The sequence below is a fragment of the Ceratotherium simum genome, chromosome 38, assembly GCF_057802395.1.
Source record: "Ceratotherium simum simum isolate JZ-2026a chromosome 38, ASM5780239v1, whole genome shotgun sequence".
Classification (NCBI taxonomy): Eukaryota; Metazoa; Chordata; class Mammalia; order Perissodactyla; family Rhinocerotidae; genus Ceratotherium; species Ceratotherium simum.
The window spans coordinates 7,454,077-7,477,130 of record NC_141937.1 but is presented as its reverse complement, the minus strand read 5'-3'; the positions used below and the strand labels follow the sequence as shown (position 1 = coordinate 7,477,130).

Here is a 23,054-nt window from a genome sequence, read left to right as displayed (position 1 = left end):
ATATCATTTATTCTATGAAGTTTAGAAATCTCTCATGTTCATTTAATAGGAACCATTTGAAAATACTTTAATCTCACACAATCATAAAATTTCCTCCTATCTTCTCTACGGATCTTAAACCCATAAAATTATATGCCAAAAGCAGTTTAAGAAATAAAAAGATTTCACTATAATAATACGTAGTCTCAAAAATACATCCAAGACAAATATAGCATACAATTAAAAAAATCATACTTGATTCGTTTTTTACAAGGAAGAAAATGTTATAGGTGTAATGCTCTGATCCTTTGGTTTCACCAGCTCATTATGACTGTGGTATGCTTGCTATTCAGCACTATGCATTTAAAAAAATAAAGCAAATGATTTGATTCCTAAGTTGTTCCACGAAACTTCTGTCTTATAAGATGTACCACACCAAAGGCAGTTCTTTGCTCTGAAGAGCTTAGGAAACACTGCTTGCTGTATTCTACTTGTTCAGGCAAAAATGTATGTTTACATAGTCAAAGTTTTAAATCCTACAGAAAAAATCCCTCTGTTTAACCTAGTTTAACTTGTGTTTCCAAGCTACTTGATCATGGATCTCTGCCCAGTCTCTCTGCCCCGCCTCCAAGCCTTCTCCTAAGAACATCCCTTGGAATCTGAGCTGTGGGAGCCTCACTTTGGAAAACGTTGCTCTACATTTTTTCACTTTGGAAATTGCTTCAATTTCTGCAAAGATTTTTTTCTTAACTAGAACTGAAGAGGTCAGAGTACTTGTATCTGAGACACAGGAAACTCTGAGTTTGTGAACACTACTCCTTGGGTGATGTCCTAGTTTTTCTCCAGACTCATGCTGTCCAGTAGAACTTTCTGTGATGAGGATGAAAATATGCTCTCTCTGCACTGTCTAGTCCAGTAGCTGGAAGCCACTTGTGACTATTGAACACTTGAAATGTGGCTAATGTGACTGAGGAACTGAATTTTAAATTTTATTTAATTTTAATTTATATAGTCACTTGTGGCTAGTGGCTACCATATCGGACAGCACAGCCCTAGACTGAGATGAAAAAAGGATCAAGTAAATGCACAGAGACTATGTTATCTTCAGTAGAAGTGTGTTTTCTGGAATTTTCTGAGTTGTCCTGTAGCTGGCAGATCTAAAGAAGTCTTCTCCATTCAATTTGCCACAAAATTGATTTTCTAACACACTATTCAAAGAGATGGAGCTTACCATTTTGAAAGAGTATAATTATTTCATACTTCCTTTTATTTTTTATTTATTTATTTTTTTGTGAGGAAGATCAGCCCTGAGCTAACATCTGTTGCCAATCCTCCTCTTTTTGCTGAGGAAGACTGGCCCTGGGCTAACATCCATGCCCATCTTCTTCTGCTTTATATGGGACGCCGCCACAGCATGGCTTGATAAGCAGTGCGTTGGTGCGTGCCTGGGATCTGAACCCCGGGCTGCCGCAGCAAAGTGCGCGCACTTAACCGCTGTGCCACCAGGCCTGCCCCTACTTCCCTTTATTTTTAACAAAAATTAGCTAAAGACAAGTGGAAGGGTCAGTGGTCTGTGTTGCATTAGAAAATACATATTTCTATGTCAAACCACAGAACACTTTCTAGGAACATTTGCCAATTGATATTATGTTTTCCAGGGAAATGGTATACAGAACTTGTTTGTACATTTGTGATGGTTCCTTTAATTAAAATAAATACTCTCCAAAGTTTTCTATCTTTGCACTTCAAGCTGTCTCACACGCAGAAAGTCTAGCAAGACTTATTTCCAATCTGCAAATGAGCCAATCTTAGAGTTTAAATTAGATTTTTGGACATATGTCAAATAAACATGGAATGCATATTCTTGACATTTCATAATATTAACTTTCTTTTTAAAATACTTTTTGATAAAGAACATCTTGTATATCAAAAAATAAGGCGTCAACAAGATGTCATTTCACGCTCTACATGCTGGAGACGCCAGGTGGTTGAGGCAGGCGAGGTATGATTACAGCCTGGAGCTTAGTGCTTACAAACACACCTTCAGGCATAATGAAAAACTCCTGTCCATTCTGGTGTCTCACAATGACACTCCGGTGTCATCACAATATAAATGCATATATTTTGAGTCTAGATGTTAATAGCTAGTCTTCTTTAAAAAAAGGGATAACTCAAGGGAAATCTATTTGAAAAATAGTTTTCAAAATATTTCACATAATTATAAATTTTTATAAAATTAAAATATTCTTTTTTTTATATATTATTTTATTTGTTTAAATTTTATTTATTTATTTTTCCCCCACAGCCCCAATAGATAGTTGTATGTCATAGCTGCACATCCTTCTAGTTGTTCTATGTGGGACGCCGCCTCAGCATGGCCGGACAAGCGGTGCGTCGGTGCGTGCCCGGGATCCGAACCCCAGGCCGCTGGTATCGGAGCGCACGCACTTAACCGCTAAGCCACGGGGCCGGCCCTAAAATATTCTTAAAGAATAGGAAAAGTAACCATTTTGTTTTCCTTTCATTATTAAATATTGACCATCTGCTTGCTTTCTATTTCTGAGCCCCACATATTGAAGAAAAGGGCTCCCCATCCATTTATTAATTTAGGTTTTTAACTCAACCATTAGTTAGATCTTTGAGTGAAAGACTGGGTATCTCCATTTGTCTTCATCAACTCCTTTCCTCTAAAAGGGCTGAAAATGAGGCTCAGACTCTCATTTAACTAAAATCTTCAACAACGTATTAATGCTCTTTTTATAACTAGTTCAAAATCACCATTCAACAAAAATAATAAAAATTTTTTTGCACAGAGCAGGCTGTACCCTATACTTGCGCAGGTCTAGATCCAGGTTCGAGGGGGCCTTTCTAACTTTAGTTTCTACAATTTTTAGGAACCTTTTCAAGGGAAACAATGCAAGAATACAGCTTTGTTAAGAGGGTTTGGAAGGGGTCTGTGCAAGCAATGAGCCCAAGGTGAAGACTTCAGTAGGCCCTTGATAAATCTGCCTCAGAGTAACACACACTATTCATTAATGCAGGGAATGACTGTTGGATGCCTTAAGAAATTCTATCTTATTCCCTTAACCAAAGGTCAATAATGTGATTTTCTAAAGATCTCCAGTTTTCATTTAAATGTGTAATTTTTTTTGCAGTTGTTGTTCAATCTTTCCCTGGATTTCCAATTTAAAACAGAAAACTCTTCATCCAACTCCTAGTATTAAGAAATTACCTCCTAGACATATAATATCCCCAAACAACACCAAATAAGATAAAGATGTTTTATTTATAGAGAACTCACACGTTTGATTGCCATAGCTTTCTGTATTCCCAAGTCAGTGAGTATAATATATTCCATATTTTGTTGCTGTTTTCCAGTATTAAACATGTCAACATTTTACATTAGAGTTGTAAAAGTTAGTGAGATAGGTCTGATAGGTCTGATGAATAGCAATGAGGCCAAAGAAAAGAAGAATGCATAACATGAATTCCTCAGGAAATCAATTAATATTTTCATGAGCAGTAGTAAAAATACGATCAAGGTTAGCAGAGAGTGAGGTCAGACTATTTGATCTCAAACTATATTTTCCATTGAGTTCTGTCTATCACTGTAAAAATATACAGTGCTGTGTCAAAACTAAAATCTCAGTGCTCCAATGGCTACACATTTTATCTATTAGAATGTACAGAATTCTTTATTTGGCCATGTAGCCTTGGATAGGGCATATAAACCCTGTAATTTCTGCAGTACTTTCAGTTTCCTAACTGACTTTTTGTGGATCTCTGAACTTAGCGTATTTTGGTGTTCTGAATTATGTATTACGTGTGTAAAAGTTAAACACTATATTTTATATTTTTTTGAAGAGGTTCTTGTTGAGGCAAGGTAAGCAATTCTTATATTGGAGTAAATGATGATTAATATTTGAAAATAAAAGTGATAGAGTATTCATACTACTTCTACATTGCTAAGATTCATTCATTCATTCACTCAGTGACAGTTGAACTCCAAATACATGAATTTATTGAGGACGAGAATATAAAAACTGAGGACAGGAATAAAAAGATATGAAACAAGTGTAACACTTCAATTTGAATCCTGGGAGGTGCTCAAATAATTCTTTATAATGGTAATAAATTTGCTGCAATCATCACACATCTATCAGGCCTTTGCTAGATGGACTGACATTATCATTTAAATGGAAATTCTTGTCTCCATTTATTAGCTAATGTGCACTGCTCTCTGGGTAACAGTTAAGCCAAGTGATATAGTGGAGCAAAGGATTAAGTAATCTGATTTTTCCAATGGACATTACTATATGTTTGAATAAGAGTCATAAATATTAACTTTAGTGCCTATTTTAAAGAAGCCCAAGTCAATTCAAGAGCTGAAGTCTGTTTGTTCAGATGGAAACTACAAAACAGCAATCATGGATGTATGGGGGACCATCCACGCATGCAGTGATGGGCTGAATGACAAGAAGTTAGAACCATCCAAGCCTGGAGCTCAACACATGGGAGTGTCTTAGCTCTGAAAATGTGTGTCTACAGGCATATCACAATGTACCTCTAAGGCTTAATTTTTAAATTCCATGAATGACAGGGAATTTGGTTCTCAACCTTTTTATGCGTGAGGTCCTTTTTGTAACATCAAGCATTTCTTGGATACCATGAAATAAGAAATTTTTGAATCTTTTTGAATCGATTGATAGTTGAGGAAAAATTAAGCACAGGTGGATTTGTAGATATCTTACAATAAACCTGTAAACTACAGCCTGAGAACTACTGAAGTTAATGATGTCTAGGGCCTCTTCCACATCCAAGACACTGTGATTCTTCTATAGCTTTGCTATCAGTGACTTTCCTTAAACCCTGCGTAGGATGAGGTGCTCACTCACTTCCTGTAACTGCTACTTATTAGGCCCTGTTCTGCTTCTGAAATAACATAAACTAACCATGATTTCTTCCGCACAATGGCTTTCCATTACTATCCTTAAATTCAGAAAAGACAGGCAGCTTACAAGAATGTACAAATTATAGCAAAACAGCACGTCAGGAAAAGAGGAAGAGAGAAAGAAAAAAGTGAAGCTAGGAAATAAGTTTCAAAATCCATCCTATTAATGGCCCATTTATATGCCATAGATAGCCCACAAATGTGGCTCTCCGTTTTCTAGCAGTCAGCATTCAGAGGGAAACTGTATCAGTTGCAAAATTCACAATGTCCTCAGGACAGCAAAAGCATTCCTGTTGCTAAGATCAGACTGGAATAGCCACCATGGTTCCTCACAGAGAAGCCCATTGGGATGCCCAGAACCACACGCATCAAAGTTCCTGTATAATGACCACAATATAAACAAATGGCATTACACCAAAGTACAGTGTAGGAAAAGCAATTCTTTGAAGGGCTAAAACAGTGAGGCCTAGGTACCTAGCTCCCCCTGCTGTAGATCTGGCTTGATCCAGGGGTACATTCTAGAATATTTCCAAGAAAGGATCAAATGAATGTCTTATAAGTAATTTTTCTTGAATATTGGGTCTTTTAGGTAAACTTTCGATAAATATTGATTAAGCTTTTGATTAAATATTAAATAAATATGTACTTACTTTATGCCAGGCACTGTTCTAAGCATTTTACACCAATTATCTCATTTAATATTTATAATAATCTTACACAGCATTACTATAATATACCCTGTTTTAGAGATGAGGAAACTACAGCACAAAAAGATTAAGACCACATGTAGTTGGTGGGGCCAGGATTTGAACTGAAGGCATCCAACCTAATCTCCTTTTTCACCACTAGGGAACCCCAAAAGGCATGTACGTTGGGTTAACATCCTTTTATGAAAGCTAGGATTTGAAGAAAAACGGCAATGATAAGGTCAATTTATCTCTGTTGAGAAGCCAAATCAATGGGAATTGATGTAATCCTAAAAAAGAGTATGAGGATTGGGGAAAAAAGTCAGGAAGGGAAAGGAAAGCATCAAGTTAATATTTCAGAAAATCATTTTTCTGTATTCTTTTTTCAGCTTCTTCAAATTGCAAACTGTTGTGATTCAAAATATGTCTGTGAATTCTTTGATACTCTTTCCTTTAAAGGTGGAGCCTAATTCCCTTCCCTTTGAGGGTGGGCTGGATCTAGTACCTCACCTCTCATAAACAGAATAAAGCAGAAGCGATGGTGGACAACTTTGGAGATTAGGTCACACAAGGCACTGTGGCTTTCTCTCTGCTCTCTCCTGGATCACTTGCTCCAGGTAAATTAGCTGTCATCCTGGGGACAAATAGCCTAAGAAGAGGGCCATGCAGTGAGGAACTGTAGCCTGCTGCCAATAGCCAGTTTGGGACTGAGGGGTTTTTGGCCAACAGTCATGTGAACAAGCCATCTTGGAAGTGGATATTCCAGCCCTAGTCAAGCCTTCAGATAACTGCCACCCAGCTGGACTGCAACATCATGAGGTAGCCTGAGCCAGAACCACCCAGCTAAGCCACTCATGGATTGCTGACCCCCAGAAACTCTGTGAGATAATAAATGTGTTTATTAATTAACTGGTTAAAATTTGGGGTTATTTGTTATGCAGCAATAGATGACTAATATACAAACTCCCCAAACGACAAAACAGAACAAATCAAAATAAAATAAAACACATTATCTAGAATTTCCAAAGGACAAAGAAATATCCTGAAGATAGCAATCCTCCTTTATGTAAGGTTTGCCCCAAATTGTCTTAATCCACAGGTATTAAAGAAATTAAATTCACTTCCAAAGTAACTTTCCATGATTTGGAGCTTAAATATGTATGTTACTTATTTATAATGTCACATTGTGTAAAAAAGAGAAGATAAAAGGTATTCAACCCTTAAAATTACACAAAACCTTCAAAGTTCTTAAAGCAAGGTGAAAACTGACTGCAGAAGATGGGCCAAAGAAACTCCCCATCTCATAAAGAAAGTTAAGATCTTCAAAACCAGCTTTAGAGACTGGAACAATAGTACACAATTAGCAGGCAGAAGCATACAATTTAGCCATTAGTTAAAAACGATGGTAACTCATTTTAAAAGAAAACACTCACTAGCATTCTGATCCCGGAATCTGGCAGCTTGTTTGGGCCACGCACAATCAGTGGGTGCAGATTATACAGTAAATCATGATGACTAAGGCTGGAAACTGTAGTTTGATTTCCATATTTTCTAAGGCTAGCAAGCATTACATAGAGTTTTCATTCGAATGCAATCATGATTATTAATTCAGAGATATTGCTTTCCGCTTAGGCATCACGGTATCTCATTATTTTTCAACTTCCACTTCCTCTACCTTATCTCTCAGCCCAGGGCTTTGTGAGCCCCACTGCATGACAGATAGGAAGCTTCATGAAGCACGACAGATGCCAACTTATGCACAGGTGACTCACAGTGCTCAGCCAAAAATTAGGCCTGGGTAATACGCCTCTGCCATCAACACTCCTTCTTCCACAAAGCTCCTCATGGAGTTCCAATTTTCAAAGAAATGTTTTCCCATCAAAATCCAATAGCATTTTATAAGCATATACACTTTCTTCCCTTTCTGGCCTGCATGAAATTTAATATCAGGATTATTATCCATGTGTCATTTCAACCTATAATTTAGTAAGCCTTTTTGCATTTGAGTTATCCTTCACTCATCCCTCACCGTCAGCTTGCAGTCATAGGTTCAATAAGCAAGCCGTCTAGGTCACATGGGTTGACCTTTTAGAACAAACGTTTTCTATGCTGCTTGTTCTGCTTCCCTAAGAGGCACCAATAGTTTTGCTCATCTCTATTTAAAATGATTTTTATGACACAATAACATTTCAAGTTTTCCATAGTAATTTTCATTTTATTTCTTGAGATACTTAGGCAAAGTTGCTATCACTGATGGGGAATTCTCTTTCTCCTTCACTCCTGTCTACTGAAAGCCAACTCTGAAGAAATTACAAATTTTTCTGTGAATTAGCTGAGTCCTGGAAGAAAAGTTTAAGTCTGTTCTAGTGATTCACGTCTTAAACACTGTGATAAACAATAAAAGCAGAAAATCTTAATATGACTCTTCTCTCCCCTCCAAAAAGAAAAAATACATATATACGTGTTTTCATATCTGGGATCCTATATAAGAACTTTAAAATCCGTTTTCTTACACCAGTTCAAAGATGTCTGAGCCCAAAGGGAAAATGAGGATAAAATAAATATAGAATCCTAGCCAATTTGCCAAAGCAAACAGACACACACAAAGTCAACACCCAGGGGTGTGGCTGGTACTCACCCTGCAGCCCAGACTGTTGCCCCCTTCACAAGTGACCTTCCTCCTGCCTGGCTCGGGAAGTAGGCCGGCTCCGCAGCCAGGGCTGGGGCACAGCACGCCCCCCATCTGCAGCACACACTCTTCAGCGCCATATTGCTGGTACCGATTGTACTGTAAAAAATGACATGAGTTTTTAAAAGTGATAATACTAAGATGTGCTGTTTTAGCCAAAATGTTAATAGGTGATGGTGTGTGAGATTTCTTGCTCACTCGATTTCAGTAAAAAATGGAGGAGGGTATGTGGATAAGGAATGGTCCAATGTAGAGAAAGTCTCCCAATTCCGACTGGCCAAACAGGTAAGTGAGGCATTTATTCTTTGTATTTCTAGAAATTTGTCCTCAGAAAATAGATTTTCTGAAGTTTGGTTTTTTAATACTACTTCCACCAACTGCATTTAACAGTCTTATTTCATACAAATCTTAGGGAACACATCCATTATTAAGTTATGGGCACTTATAATGCACCGTTATCAATTTCATCAAGTAGTATATTTTCATGCCTCTATTCAGGGTGCTCTGGGTTTTTAAAACCAGTTTGAAAGTAGGCCGCAATATTCCCCCTCGTGGTAATTGCTAGCAGCCCACACAATATCACTGAGTATATTCAGCTTGATGAAGAAGAGACTAATGTTAAAGAACCAAATTTTCCTTTCATCATTCTTCTTCTTCTTAAAGCCTGATTTCTTTTCTCCCTGACTTCCTTTCTTTGGGCTACTGCTCGGCTCAGTTCCCTTTCCTGTTTTCCCCAACCTGCAGAACAAAACCCAAAGTCCATCGTACAATCTCAGGTCTTCCTCGTTGCAGCCTAAGTTACTCATCTTGTGCATTATTTGATCATATTCTCTTCTAAACTCAGATCAAGTCAAAGGATTTATTGAGAGCCTTCTATGTGTCAGACACTACTATGGGTGCTGGGGATACAGCTGTGAACAAAACAGACACCTCTGCTCTCATCCAGGAGACCAACAAGAAATACTGCAAGATTAAACTATCATATTTCAGTGGGAAGGAGAATAAAAAACAGCGAAGAGATAGACTCCAGGGAAGATGGAGATTACAGTTCTAAAGAGGTGATTAGGGAATAGGGAATGCCTTATAAAGAAGGTACATTGAAGCAAACATCTGAGGGAGATTAGAAAAGAGAGCCATGTGGCTACCTGGGGGAAGGAGCTTTCCAGGCCTGAGATACAGCAATACAAACGTCCAGAGGCTGCAATGTGCTTGGTTTCTCTGAGGCACAGCAAAGAGGCCAGTGCTGCTGAGGTAAGAGAACAGGGGTGAAAACAATAGAAGATGAAGTCAGAGAGTTAATGCGGATGGAGGATGGATAGGCCCCCGAAGACCATTATAAGATCTCTGGCTGTTATTCTGAGAGCTATGGGAACCACTGGAGAGTTTCGAGCTGTGGAGTGACATAATTTGACTAATCTTTTAAGGACGGCCATCTGGCTGATATGTTCAGAATAGACTCTTGGGGGCAAGCTTGGAAGCAGGAAGCTGAGAAGCAGGTAGGATGTTATTTCAGCAATCCACGAGAGAGATGGTGGTGGCCTGAGCCAGGGAGGCGGTGGTGAAGGTGGGGAGCAGTGGTGGAATTCTGGATATATTTTGAAGGTAGAAATGGCAAAATTTGGGGGCAGATTGGATACACAGTGGGAAAGAAAAAAGAGTCAAGCATGAGTGTAAAGTTTTTCCCTGAGAAGACAGAAGGACAGAGAGAGAGAGAATATTAAAGAATATTAATGAGATGGGAAGACTTGGAAAAAGAAAAGTGTGTGTGTGTATTTAGGAAGCTGAGAAAAGGAATCATTATTTCTATGTGCTCATACTCAGTTTGATAACCTATTACACAGCCAAGTCAAAACGTTGAGTAGCTAACTGAATATATGAGTTTGGAGTTTAGACAAAAAATGTGAACTGTAAATACAAATTTTGAAGTCTACGTGCATGTAGACCTTGCGGGGGAAAGAGTTGGCATCAGGCCTACCATCCATTTTCTCATTTTTATGGCCCCAGGAAAGAAAGATGACTTGGTCATATCCCCTTATAAACATGCTAATGGTACATACATACAATGGCATTTGCTAGAAAAGAGTTCTTATTTATGGAATGCATTTAACAGGAAATACTTGGTTTAAGATTGCTTACAGTAAACAAACTAGAATCTGTGAATTTATGGGCCAAGTCTCTCTGAAAAATGTCATAGCTGTGGAATTATCAAGGGATAAAATGAAGATATTTCATCAAGTGACCAATGATGAAACAGTTTACATAATTGAGAGGTTTCACGTTAGTGGTCATTCCATGAACTTCTCAGAGACCTCATTTATTAAACCTTGTCTAGAGTACATGCTAATATGCTGAGAAAGGACCTGGGGAGCCATGTTAAATGATTTGGACTTCTCTGTGCTTTGATGCTTACCTGCGTCCTTGAAGTTATTAGTAAAGCTTGACACTGGGTTATATTTATGATTCTTGTAAGTCTGATTTGACAATCTGACTCTGTGTTATCTCAATAGAAGTGACACTGGATGAGATTATTCAATCTCTTTAGGGAATATGAGAAGGACTTAGCAAAGGAGACTGAGAAGCAGCAACCTAGGAGGCAGGCGGAAAATGCGAAAGATGTGGTTGTCCTGGAAGCCAAGGGAACAACATATTTCAAGGAAGGTGTCTTGATAAATCATGTCAAAGGCTGTAGATAAGGCAGTTCCTGAAAACTGGTTGGAGTTAGAAATGTAGGTGCCTTTGTGATCTTGACAAGAGCCATTTCAGTGGAGTCATGGAGCCAAAAGCCTTACTGGAGTGAAGTCAAGAGAGAATTGCAGGAGAGGAATTCTAAGAGGTGAGAATGGACACTTTTTTCTAGGAGTTTGGCTGAACAGGGGAGTAGAGACATGGGATAGCAGCTGGAAGGGGCTGTGGGACTGTAAAGGATTTTTTGAAAATGGAGAAATAATGTTTTGGTACTCTGAAAGGAATGAATGAGAAGAGAAGGCAAATTGATTTAAGGTAGAAAAAGAGCTATGTCTTTAAGTAGGTGGAGGGAATGGGACCTAAAGGATGAGTAGAGGGGCCGGCCTTAGACAGAAGGGAAGGTAGCCATCCTTAGTAAAAGGAAGGAAGGCAGAGTATTTGAGCCCAGGTGTGGACAGACAAAAGAGGCATTGGAAATTTGAGAAAAGAAGTAAAGGTGTGAATGATAAAGGGAGAGGGAAAGGATGAGGGGAGTTAGGATTATTGCCAGGCAGTACTAACAACCCATTTGAGGTTAGAGATTATGAATTTAAATGGAAACTAGTCAGTGGGGTTGTCTGCTTTTCTCCACCAACACTTAACTGCAAGGGCAGAGCACGCAGGAAGTTGGATTTAAGCTGGTTGGGAGCTTTGTCAGACTTGTATGAGGAAGCAAGACATTCCTCAATCACTCCCACCCCCATGTGGCTCTGGCACACAATATCCCTTCATACAACTGGGAATGATTTCAATATTTATCAAACCCCTCTGATGTGCTGAGCTCTGTACCACTGGACTGTTCAACCTTTATGTCTTGGCCTATCCAAAACGGGTACAAAGTTTCAGTTTTGCAAGATGAACAAGTTCTGGAGATCTAATGTACAGCAAGCTGAATACAGTTAACAATACTATATTGTATACCTGAAATTTGCTAAGAGGGTAGGTATTTCAGAACAGCAAGTCTTTTACTTAGTATTTGCTGTGTTACATCTGTATCTCCTTTCTTCCACACTGGTTCTCAAGAACACAGAGGACGATAGAATTACAATATTGCACAACAGCTCATTTGCTTTATCTCGCATTGTACATACAATGATTTTAGAATAACATACCAACACTATCACCATGAATATGACTACTAAAAACTTCAAATATATTTTCATATGCTTCATCCATTCTCCTGCCAAATTATTTCTACAATAATAATACTGTATCTACATTGTTGAAAGATATGGCCATTTCATACTATGCTTTCTTTCTCTTAATCTCCATGTTATCTTAATTACATATACACACACTCTCAACAAATAGCACAATCTTTATGTTGATGTCTCTCCAGTAATTTTGGTTGTTAAAGCTTGCTCTCTAGTAAATTCCTCAAAAATTTATTATTTCCCTCATAGGAAAAATATTCACTGAGTTCTTGCATATTGCTGACAGTTTATTTGGGGCCTTTATTCTTGACAGTGAGTCTGGCTGGATATTAAGTCTTGGGCTCACACTTTTTTCCCCCTTGAGTATCTTCAATGTCTCACTCCATGTTCTTCTGGTCTAAAGCATTATGGACAAGCCTGATGACAATCTGATTTTTTTTCCTTTACAAGTGAATTGATCTTTTTTGCCCAGATGCTCAAAGGATTTTTTTCTTTTTCTTTAGAACCTAGTAACTTTATTAGAATATGTCTTGGTGCTGGTCATTTTCTGACCAATTTTCACAAGCATGCTATGTCAGGAAAGTTGTATTGAATTTAATTTTTAGTTTTTGCTCTATTCTCTTGCTTTGATGTTTTTCTTATAGGATTTCTAGGATACATACATTGGGTCTTCTTTAACTTCTAAATCCATCAACTTCTCTAGAATCCTTTATCTTACTTTATTTTCATCTTTTAGAAATTTCTTCCTTTTCACTCTCTATTTCTCTTAAGATAATATGTATTGTTATTTATTTGTATTTTTAGTTTCCTCTGATTTGTGAGCGTGCCTGATTGACATGCTATCATCGTCTCTCCAGTCATTCTTCTTCTGTCTCCTTATCCTCTTAAAAGCTTTGTATAGGATTTAACTCTGTTTCTTTTCTGTTGGAATTTTACCTTGTTCCTGTCTGTTGCTCAGTTTTACAAGAAATTAGTTCCCCTAAAATTTTAGAAGGAAGTAGGATTCAGAATAACTCTTAATGGCTCTAGAGTTTTCTGTTTTTTTCTGGACAGTGATGGGGGCTCACTTTCTGTGGTCTTCCAACTCTGTTACCCCATTTTTTAAACTGGCCTTTCTCTTTCCTTTTTCCCTTTTCTATTCTGAGCAAATTTCTCCTGAGTATGGGCTCTGTCCTGACAGAGATCTTTGGCTGGCTAAGTTTTGAGAGTCTACAGGACCTAGAGTGCTCCAGTCCCTTCAGATCTCACTATAGAGACCCTTTGCACACCCCCTCTATCCTTTTATGTATCTGTATCTTCTGAATTTAGCACGATATCTTGTCTATAGTTGGTACACAATAAATAGTTGTAGAATGAATTAATGAAATGTAACTCCATTAAATGTCAATTAATTAAAAAATTCTAATAAAATAATCAATGACAATGGGAATTAATAACAGAGTGATATAGGGTAGTTCTACCTACATAAATTATTTTTCTATTTTAAATAAATTGCTTTTAAGTAATTGGCTATTTTCTGATTTAATGACAGATCACCTATGTAATTTATTTAAGCAATTTCACTACTATGACAATAGCTTTTATCCAGGAAGAAGTTAACCTACGGACAAAGTGCAATAACACTTTAGAAATTCTTGCTGACTGCATTCATCGTGGTCTCAAATACTGACAGAACACATAAAACTATGTTCCTCTTTTCCTTCATTAGCTAAGGAATTTATAAGAAATGACTTTATTATATTCATTCTATTTATGGTACACTAAGGAGCATTTGAGCATATAATTCCTTTTGTAAAGGAAGACAAATATTTTAACTTATATGCCTGGTACTTTCTGATGATTAAAAAGTACACACAACATCTGGAATAAAACCTATGCCTACTCAATGAATTACTTTTTTTTAACATTGTGAAATTTATAAGAAAAACATTTGACCTAGAGCCAATAAGTGCTAGTATTCATAGAAAGTTTCATACCCTAAGCAAATAATTTAAACATGTAGTTACATATATGTCACTAGCAGAGATCCTTATTTAGTTTCCTTCAAAGTATGTCCCACATTTCCATAGGCTCCTTTCAACCCCTTACTGGCACAAAGTTGAGAATGCATTGAAAGAACCCAACTATATACTTACTGGAAAGTTGTGACAAATTAGCACAAAGTAGAACAGAACATCTATGTTCATCTGAGTGTAAAATATATACAATAGTGGTAAGGTGATAAACGGACCCCAATTGGTGAAAAGGAACAAACACTGATCCATTGATACTACTAGTGCTATTTCCAATGGCTTTTTTACTTATCAATACTGGGCAGCATTTTATAGAACTTACTTTTAAAGAACTTGCTTTTAAAGAACTTGCTTTTAATTTGTAATGTGGACTAGATCTGTATAGAATCCAGTCACAGGTGAGCTCAAAAGCAGCAAATTGTTTACAAATCACTTATGTATTGTCTGTCCTTAAAATCACAGCATGTGTCTGTGTGTGCTTGTGTATGTAGAGATATTAATACTTACCTGCCAACTTATGCTGTTTAAGCTATTGTTAAAACTAGTGTTCAAATTTCTAGATATACTTTCATAAAGTGGAAAATCCCTAGACAGATAACTAAGACGATTTAGAGTCGACAACATAATATTTTCAAAAGTTTTTGAAAATAAATGTTAATATTAACAAAGCATACTACTCTGCACCTAAAGAAAAACATAAAAAATATTTCCTCTTATATTTCATCAGGTTATATAGTGAAAATACACTCCATTAGTATGACCTATCTAGGTTAAATCTCAACTCATTGCTATGGCTTGTATTTTATTTATTTGGACAGTAAATTATTCAGTCTTTATGTGTATGCTCATGGATTCTCTTAAGAATACGAAATATTCATTTGAAAGTAGAAAATTCATAGAAACTTCAATAAACTCATATTTTAAGAATCTAAATAATGAGTCATGGGAGAGTATCATCAAATAGAGGTTGCATCTTCGTGGTCTGTAGCTAGGCAGAGAGCTGGATTGGGTAGAATATTGCTCTCTAATGAAGCCAGGGTCACAGGTTCAGGTCCCACATGAGCCAGCTTCTTGCTGGCCACTGAATGCATGCTAAATACGGGTGGTCACCCGAGGAGACGGGTCGGGCTAGGAATGAACTGTGCCTGAATATCTTACACCACCGGAAAACCGCTCAAAAGGCCTGTCCTGTGTGGGAGGGCACAGACGACTTCATGGTGATGTTTAATTCACATGCTTTCACAAGAAAAGAAAGCAAGAAGGAATCTAAATTTTAAAACTGTAAGAAATCTGAAGTACAGGAATACTAGGTAAAACTAAAATCTGGGAAAACTGGCAAATGTTCTGTCAAAATGAGTCATGGCTTGTCAGCAATCCAGGAGCTGCATGGCAGCCTGTCAAATCCTCAGTAGGGAAGGAGGTTGTTTTTGTTCTGCCATGGAATTTTCCAGACTATCCTTTTGGGGGCACTCAGGTACAGCTACAAAAGCAACCCCTACACAGGCTCAGACCTGTCTTGCTTTTTCCCCCTTAATTCTGGCTTCACTTTAGTCTTACCCACAAGCCCCTGGGGATTCCCTCCCCAGGTCCTCTCTCTTCCTTGGCGGAGAGAAATCCGGATCAGAGATACTATTCGCTGAATTTCTACTCTGCGCCAAGAGACAGCCAACACTGCCTACACAGTTCATTCCCGGTCTACCCTGGGAAGTAACAGAGGAGGCCACTGAGTCACAAAGAAGTTCCATCCTTTGCTGAACTTGGCACAGGCCAGAATCTGAAATCCCCCTTCAGAACTCAGCTGTGGTTCTAAAAGACCACCCTTTACCAATACCAAGTTGCCTCCACTTTCTTTCTTTTTTCCTCCTTATTAAAAAAAAATTTCAGCTCACTAATCCTTGGTTCATCTTTTAGAAACAAATGAAAAACAGTTTATTATTATAGCACTTCCGTTTTGGATAAAAAAAATCTAAAATAACTTCATAGAGGAACATGAACTTATGAGTAACCCATTTCCCCCTGCTATGCAGAAGATGCCCTATTTTCTATATGTATTAGAATTAAAAAAAAAAAAAAAAAAGCACTTCCTAAACTCTTATTTTTCTTCATTTGCAGGTAGTTAGCCCTGGGGGTTGGTGACGGCCTCTGTGGGGGTGCCTGCCACATTGCTGTTTGTATTCTCTGTTCTGTTGCTAATAATGTTCTTTTCATCCCTGGAAATCTGTCATCAACTGATGAAGTAAATTGGCTAGAGAAAGGGCTGGACCTTGTAAGTTTCACAGAAAAAACAATCATTAGGACAGCTGAAATCAAATGTAAGGAGGAAACAGATCCAACAACACCTAAAATATAATTAGAGCAACAGACTGTATCCTGGATTGCAATTTAGGAAGTTGTTTTCCTTTTCAGATGTTTCAGATGACAGGATGCTATAAAGTATCTCAACTTCCAGTTGCTGTGGAATCTTCTGGAAAGGAGGTCAAAACCAATTGGCTTCTTTGTCCCTTCTCCACGCTGTGGCCCATGGCAGCGCCCCACAGGAAGGGCAAGCTATGAAGGAAGATACTGTGAACTGTTTTTCTCACAGGAGTTTCTACCGTGGGTGTGACTTCAGAGACTTTTGGAGGCTTTGCAAACAGGACTGCTAAGCACACTCTCCTGATGGAGCACTCAGCAGAGGGCAAGGCTGTCAGTGGTCATGCATTATTTCACCCTTTAGTATAGTCCCTGAGCAATGGTTTTGAGTAGTACTGTTAGTTTCCAAGTCCAAGCGCCTCATCCTCAGAGAAAAGGCAGAGACAAATGTCTCTGACTTCCTGGAGAGGTGCTGTGGTACTCGCTACCTACACCTGGGCTTTTCTCTTCTCTAGCACAGTATTTCCACATCTCTCCCTCCTGGTCACCCTCCAGAAGCTGTCCATCCACTCCTGAGACAACCACGCTGGTTTCAAGGTGATTCTGAGGCCAGTGGAAGGGGAAAAGTGACCTTTCCTTGTCTGGAAGTCTTGTGTAAGGCTTTGGTTTGAGGCAGTGAAACGGGTTCGTTCCACTGCACATTTAATGAATCGATTAGAACTTCGATGACCCAAATACTTTTTTAAACGATTTTCTGGATTGTATTAGATGGCTTTATATTTATAACTATCTAATTTTGAGAGCTTCTTTAAGCCTATGGGACCAAGGAAACTTTTTGGAGTGAAGGCCAAGTAAGTTGCCTTGATACCAAGAGACACACCTAGACGGCAATAGCCAGGTGAGGTGACAATAGCCAGGTGAGGTGACAATAGCCAGATGGTCAGGTTTACTGCTACTTCCCTGCAAAGATCACCAGAACATATTCCACCACGCCGCACATCATTATTACTTCTGAGACTCAAGCCTCCCCTGTTACTCTTATCCCCAAACTCTCATTCCCATAGGGCTCTCTATATTCCCCGATACAAGCCTCCCTTCTCTCCTATACCCTTTTTCTGTGTCGCCTGGAGTTTCTGCTCCACGATAAACAAACTCTCCTATATAATCAGCCTTTTAAATGTTTCTCTCTCCTCTATGATTTGTGTGTGTGTGTGTGAGGAAGATCAGCCCTGAGCTAACATCCATGCTAATCCTCCTCTTTTTGCTGAGGAAGACCGGCTCTGAGCTAACATCCATTGCCAATCCTCCTCCTTTTTTTCCTCCCCAAAGCCCCAGTAGATAGTTGTATGTCATAGTTGCACATCCTTCTAGTTGCTGTATGTGGGACGTGGCCTCAGCATGGCCGGAGAAGCGGTGCGTCGGTGCGCGCCCGGGATCTTAACCCGGGCCGCCAGCAGCGGAGCGCGCGCACTTAACCGCTAAGCCACGGGGCCGGCCCCTCTCCTCTATGATTTAACTGAAGCTGGCCCATCTCCCTTGCAACCCTCTTAAATGAAGGCTGCTTTTGGTTTCAGGTGCACACACTTGAAGGCCAGATGGGGAGCTGGTTGTGTCCTGGCTCGTCACTGATGTTCTCAAACCATCGCTCCCTTCCCTCCTGCAAACCCACTCCACTGCTCCTTTGAGACTGACGCCATCTGGCTACACACCCTCCCTTCTCCTCAGTGTTGCCAACTGCAGTGGACACAGGGGAACAAGACCCTCATTTTTGCAAGACTTCAGCTCCTGGTTCACGGCCTTCATCTTTGCTTCTATTCTTGTCATGATTCTAGGGATTGAACTCCTGTATGAATGAATCATCCATCCATCAACCTGTTCTTTCAGCTACTTCACTTTCTCATCTTTGGGGACCTTTTTTTTTTTTTGGTGAGGAAGGTTGGCCCTGAGCTAACATCTATTGCCAATCTTCCTCTTATTTTGGCTTGAGGAAGTTGGTCCCTGAGCTAACATCAATGCCAACCTTCCTCTACTTTGTATATGGGACGCTGTCACAGCATGGCTTGATGATTGGTGTGTAGGTCTGGCCCGGGATCTGAACCTGTGAACCCTGGGCCACTGAAGCAGAGTGTGCGAACTTAACCACTACACCACTGGGCCAGCCCTCTGGGGACCTTTTTTTAATACTCTTCTGTCACAATCTCTCCCCAGACCTTGTCATCTTGAGAAACTGTACCACCTCTGGAATCCCAATTCCAAACGTGTCTCTTTCCAACCACCATCTCTTATCTTTCCTTCCCTGATGTCTTGCCAAAGTACCGGCATTGCTTAAATTCTTCAACTTCTTTAAGACTTCTCATCAACTGACCTAACACTTTCTCCCTGGCCATTGGCCCTCTCCAAGCTTAACTTCCTTCCTGGTCTGACATAGATTCCATTATCCATCACCATAAACATTGCCTGAGAACACTTGGCAATGGATCTCTCATGGTCCTCTTCATCTGACTAGTCTGGCACGAACCCAGGCCTGGAAAACATTACCTCCTCCTTTCTCAGGCATGCTCCCCTGCAGCAAATGTTGCTGAACAAAATTACACAACTGATTGCTTTCTCTTGAATTACTGATCACAAATTTCAAATGGGCATTTACAACTTCCTTATGATTGTAGTACATTTCTCTATTAGCACGTTTTCTCTTCTTTCTTCCCAAACTGCTCGCTCACACCTCCTTCCTCCCTTCACCTGGATATCTTCCTTCATATTTCACCGAGAAGATAGAAGCCATGAATGATGTATTCATTTATTCAGCACATATTTACTAAGCATCTTCTGTGTCAAGCACTCTTCCATACGGAGAAGATACAGCACTGGAAAATGTGTCTGCCTTCATGGAGACATCATATGCCAAGTTTCCCCTTCCCACCACTACAACTACAAATACACCTGCACCTGCACTCACTTGTTCCATTCTGTCTTCGTACAACAAAGAAAGTGGCCTTCCTCCAGTTAAGGGTCAGTTCCTCCATCTGTGGCCTGGATCCAAACCCTTCTCACCTTCTAAAGTACTTCCTTTTTTCAGTTATCTCATCTCCCTCCTGAATCATCAAGTAATCCATCTCTATTGGATCATTCTAGTGAGCATAAAACAAGCTGTAGCCTCTTCAATCTTTAAAGAACCCTCCTGCTATTGCTGCATTTCTCTTCTCCTTTTCATAACAAAACTTCTAGAAGGAATTGACCTCCCCTTCTGTTGACTCGTCATCCCATAAAAATCTGACTCTTATCTTTAAGCTTTCCACTAAAACTGTTCATTATGGTCCCCAATGATCTTAATGCTGCCATATGCAAAGGACAATTGACTGACCTCATCTTATTCAGTTTCTCAGTAGCATTTAACATAAATAGCCATTTCTTCCTCTGGGAAAAGTTTCCTTTCTTGGCTCCCTCAACACCGCACATCTCTGGATTTTCTTCTACTTTCCTTGAGGCTCCTTCTTGGTCTCCTTTGCTGGTTGCCACTCTTTTACCCACTTTCCAAATGTCGGGGCTCCTTAGGGTTCAATCATGGTCCCTCTTCTCTTATCTCTTTTGACAACTGCCATGAATTTATAATACCATCTATATGCCAGCAACTTAAAGTTATCTCTCCATCTCTAACCCCTGACCTCCATCTTGTTTGAGCTCCAACTCACACATCTAAATCCTGAGTTATCTACTTCTCAATGCTTCAGATATATCAAACACGTTCAGAATTGAACTCTGGATTCCATGCGTCCATCCTCATCTTCCTACTATCTTACCCATCTCAGTAAAATAGAACTGTAGGATTCCTTCATCTCCCTGACCCACAGCCAACCAATCACCGAGACCTTTAATTCTATCTCTGTATATTAATTTATTTCTATTTCCTCTGCCAACCATCTTAATCTAGACTATGTCCATATTGCAACAAGACTGACATTCTTAAAATGTAATTTGGATAATGCCAGCCCCCTGCTTAAAAACTTTCAATGATTTTCCATTGAACTTAGAATAAAATCCAAACTCTTGACCATGGTCTACATGGACTTGATGGTCTTCACCTTTCATCACTGTCTCTCTTGGCCATTATTTTCCATCCACATTAATGTTATTTAGTGGCTTGAACAAAGCAAGCTCTTCACCTCCTTGGGGGCCACTGAAGATGTGCTTTCCTCTGCTTGGAACTCTCTTCTACCCCATGATCCGAGCTTATTCAATAGTGGGTGTCCTCTCAACCTTTATGTTTCAGGGCTCCTTGATGCCTTATCTAAAGTAGGTTACATCTCAATCACTGTCTGTTTCCATCTTAGCATTAGCATGATTTGTGCCTGTGACTTCCTTGTTCATCATTTTATCCAACACTACCATAATAACAGTAAAAAAGGCATTCAAAAAATATTTGCTGAATGCATGAGCAAATATGAATGAAGATTATTTCCTTAAAATTCTGGTGATTAAACCTAAGGTGGAGGAAGTTGGTATAAGTGGAGGTACTTCTGAAATGCAGTTCTTCCAAAAGATCTCCAAACCATATGGCCTTACAGATATCACACCTGTTTTCTTTAGGGCTCACCTAGAACGTGAGAATAGCTTTACTCACCTACAACGTGATAATATCTTTGCCATGTAGTTTGTGCTTGGTGGGGGATGAAAGGTGCTTTATGAATGTGAATTGTAAACACAAATCAGAGACAGGGCCAAGAAGCTAAAGTAAATGCATTATTTTTAATTCTAAGGAGTTTTAATTGTACTTTTATTTTAGGAAGGTAATGATTTATAGTGCTTAATGGTTTATTTTTAATCGAGATCTCAAAAATCAAGTGCCTATTAAAGATCAGTGAAGATGGAAAGGAAACATATACAAAGAAATTCGATACTGGTAAGCATCTCTACCATCTAGTAATGAACGCAATAATTAACCAGAATCTGTGTAGGTTTTATCAACTCACTTTTAAGTGAACATTATACTTATTTTAGTGTCCACTTTGTTGATACTAGCTCAATATATTGATGGAGCGTAAATAGTATTTAAATCAGAAACATTTTAATGTACCACTTAATATTTGCAACTTACTTTGCAGTCCTATTTAACTTACAAAAATTCTAGGAGACGGTTGAGCATTACTCTTCCTTTCCTACAAATGGAAAAGCCAATAGAGAGAGACTAAAACGATTTGTCCAAGGGCACTTGTAACACACATTAATGTAAAAATTTCATTTCATCAAGTAATATAAGTTGCCTCAAGCATCCAGAGAGAGCCTGAGGGTTTCACCAGTTCCTGGTGGGGCCACCCACCCCCACTGGCAGGAGTGGTGGGGCTGGAACTCTCTGCTTCCTCTCTGTAGCCTCATGGCACCGTCTGCCCTGAGGCCACTAGGTTTTGTCACGTATCATCAGGATAGAAATATCCCTGAGTGATGTGTCCTGTGGATATCAGTCACCAAAGAGGTCCCTGGCTCCCTTGTCAGTTCTTCGGTCTGACCCCCAACCCCACACACGGCTCTGTACATCCCTTTTCTCTACCATGCCCTTCAGATGCCCCAACTCTTGAGACCCTTCCCCTGCGCTTGGGAAACTCAGGGTCAGCCCTGTAACTTCAATCTACTCCCTCAACGTTTTCTCACATTCTTCCCTCACTGAAACTGGCCCAGGCCTGAGGACACTACTTCCCCTTCTGCTCCCACAAATGTTTTCTCCCTGCACTCTTTGTCCCAGCAACCATTGCTCTGCAATGCCCCGAGGAGAATAGTTTCCCTTTCTCCTTCTAAAACCCTCCAGCTTTGAATTTCAAACCATCAGGCTCCACTACGAGCTATTTCTCCTTTTGTAGTCAGCTACTAATACCCACCTCCTTCAATCTCTCTTTCTCTCCCCTTCTCTGCCCCATTTCTCGAAGCTTCAGTTCTTGACTCTCTGTAACTCTCTCCAAGTCTGCTCTGGTGATAATTCTGGAAGATCTCAGTGTCCACATGGGCCATACTTCCAATACCCTGGCTTCCCAAGTCCATGACCTCAACTTCTGCAGTCATCTTGTCCTTTATCTCAAACTCGGCTGCCAGTATTCCTGGTCCTCCCCTGACCTTGTCATTGCTGATGACTGCACCACTTCCACAATCTCAATGTCAAGTATCCCATTCTTTGGCCAACACCTACTTTTCTAGCTAAACTCTTCTAGTATCCAAACTTCAAAAATTCTTTGAACCCACTGGGACCTGTAACCAATGGATCCTACCACCTTCTCCCTGCCCCTCTTTCCTCTCATCCCAATTCTCTGCTTACCCAGCTGAAATCTCATCCTCAGTCATTATACTCACTCCCTTAGGTCCACCCACACCTCCTTTGCCTCTCTCTTGTTTTTGTTTTACTTAGATGGCTGGTTAAGCCAAACTTTTTGCCTTTTCTGCATCTGCTCCTACGCAGTTGAATATGACAGAAAAACACCTAGGCTGATTGATCTTGCTCCAAATTCCTTCATCGCCTAAGTTTAT

General features: G+C 39.5%; 1 protein-coding gene across 1 annotated transcript in view; it reads right to left on the bottom strand.

Moving 5' to 3' along the window:
* Positions 1–23,054, bottom strand: part of PRKN (parkin RBR E3 ubiquitin protein ligase) — a 1,259,401-nt gene that overhangs the window by 183,554 nt on the left and 1,052,793 nt on the right. Inside the window, exon 9 of the mRNA XM_014795395.2 lies at positions 8,255–8,404. Within this exon, the coding sequence (XP_014650881.2) occupies positions 8,255–8,404 (150 nt within the window). The remainder of the gene's footprint in view (positions 1–8,254; positions 8,405–23,054) is intronic.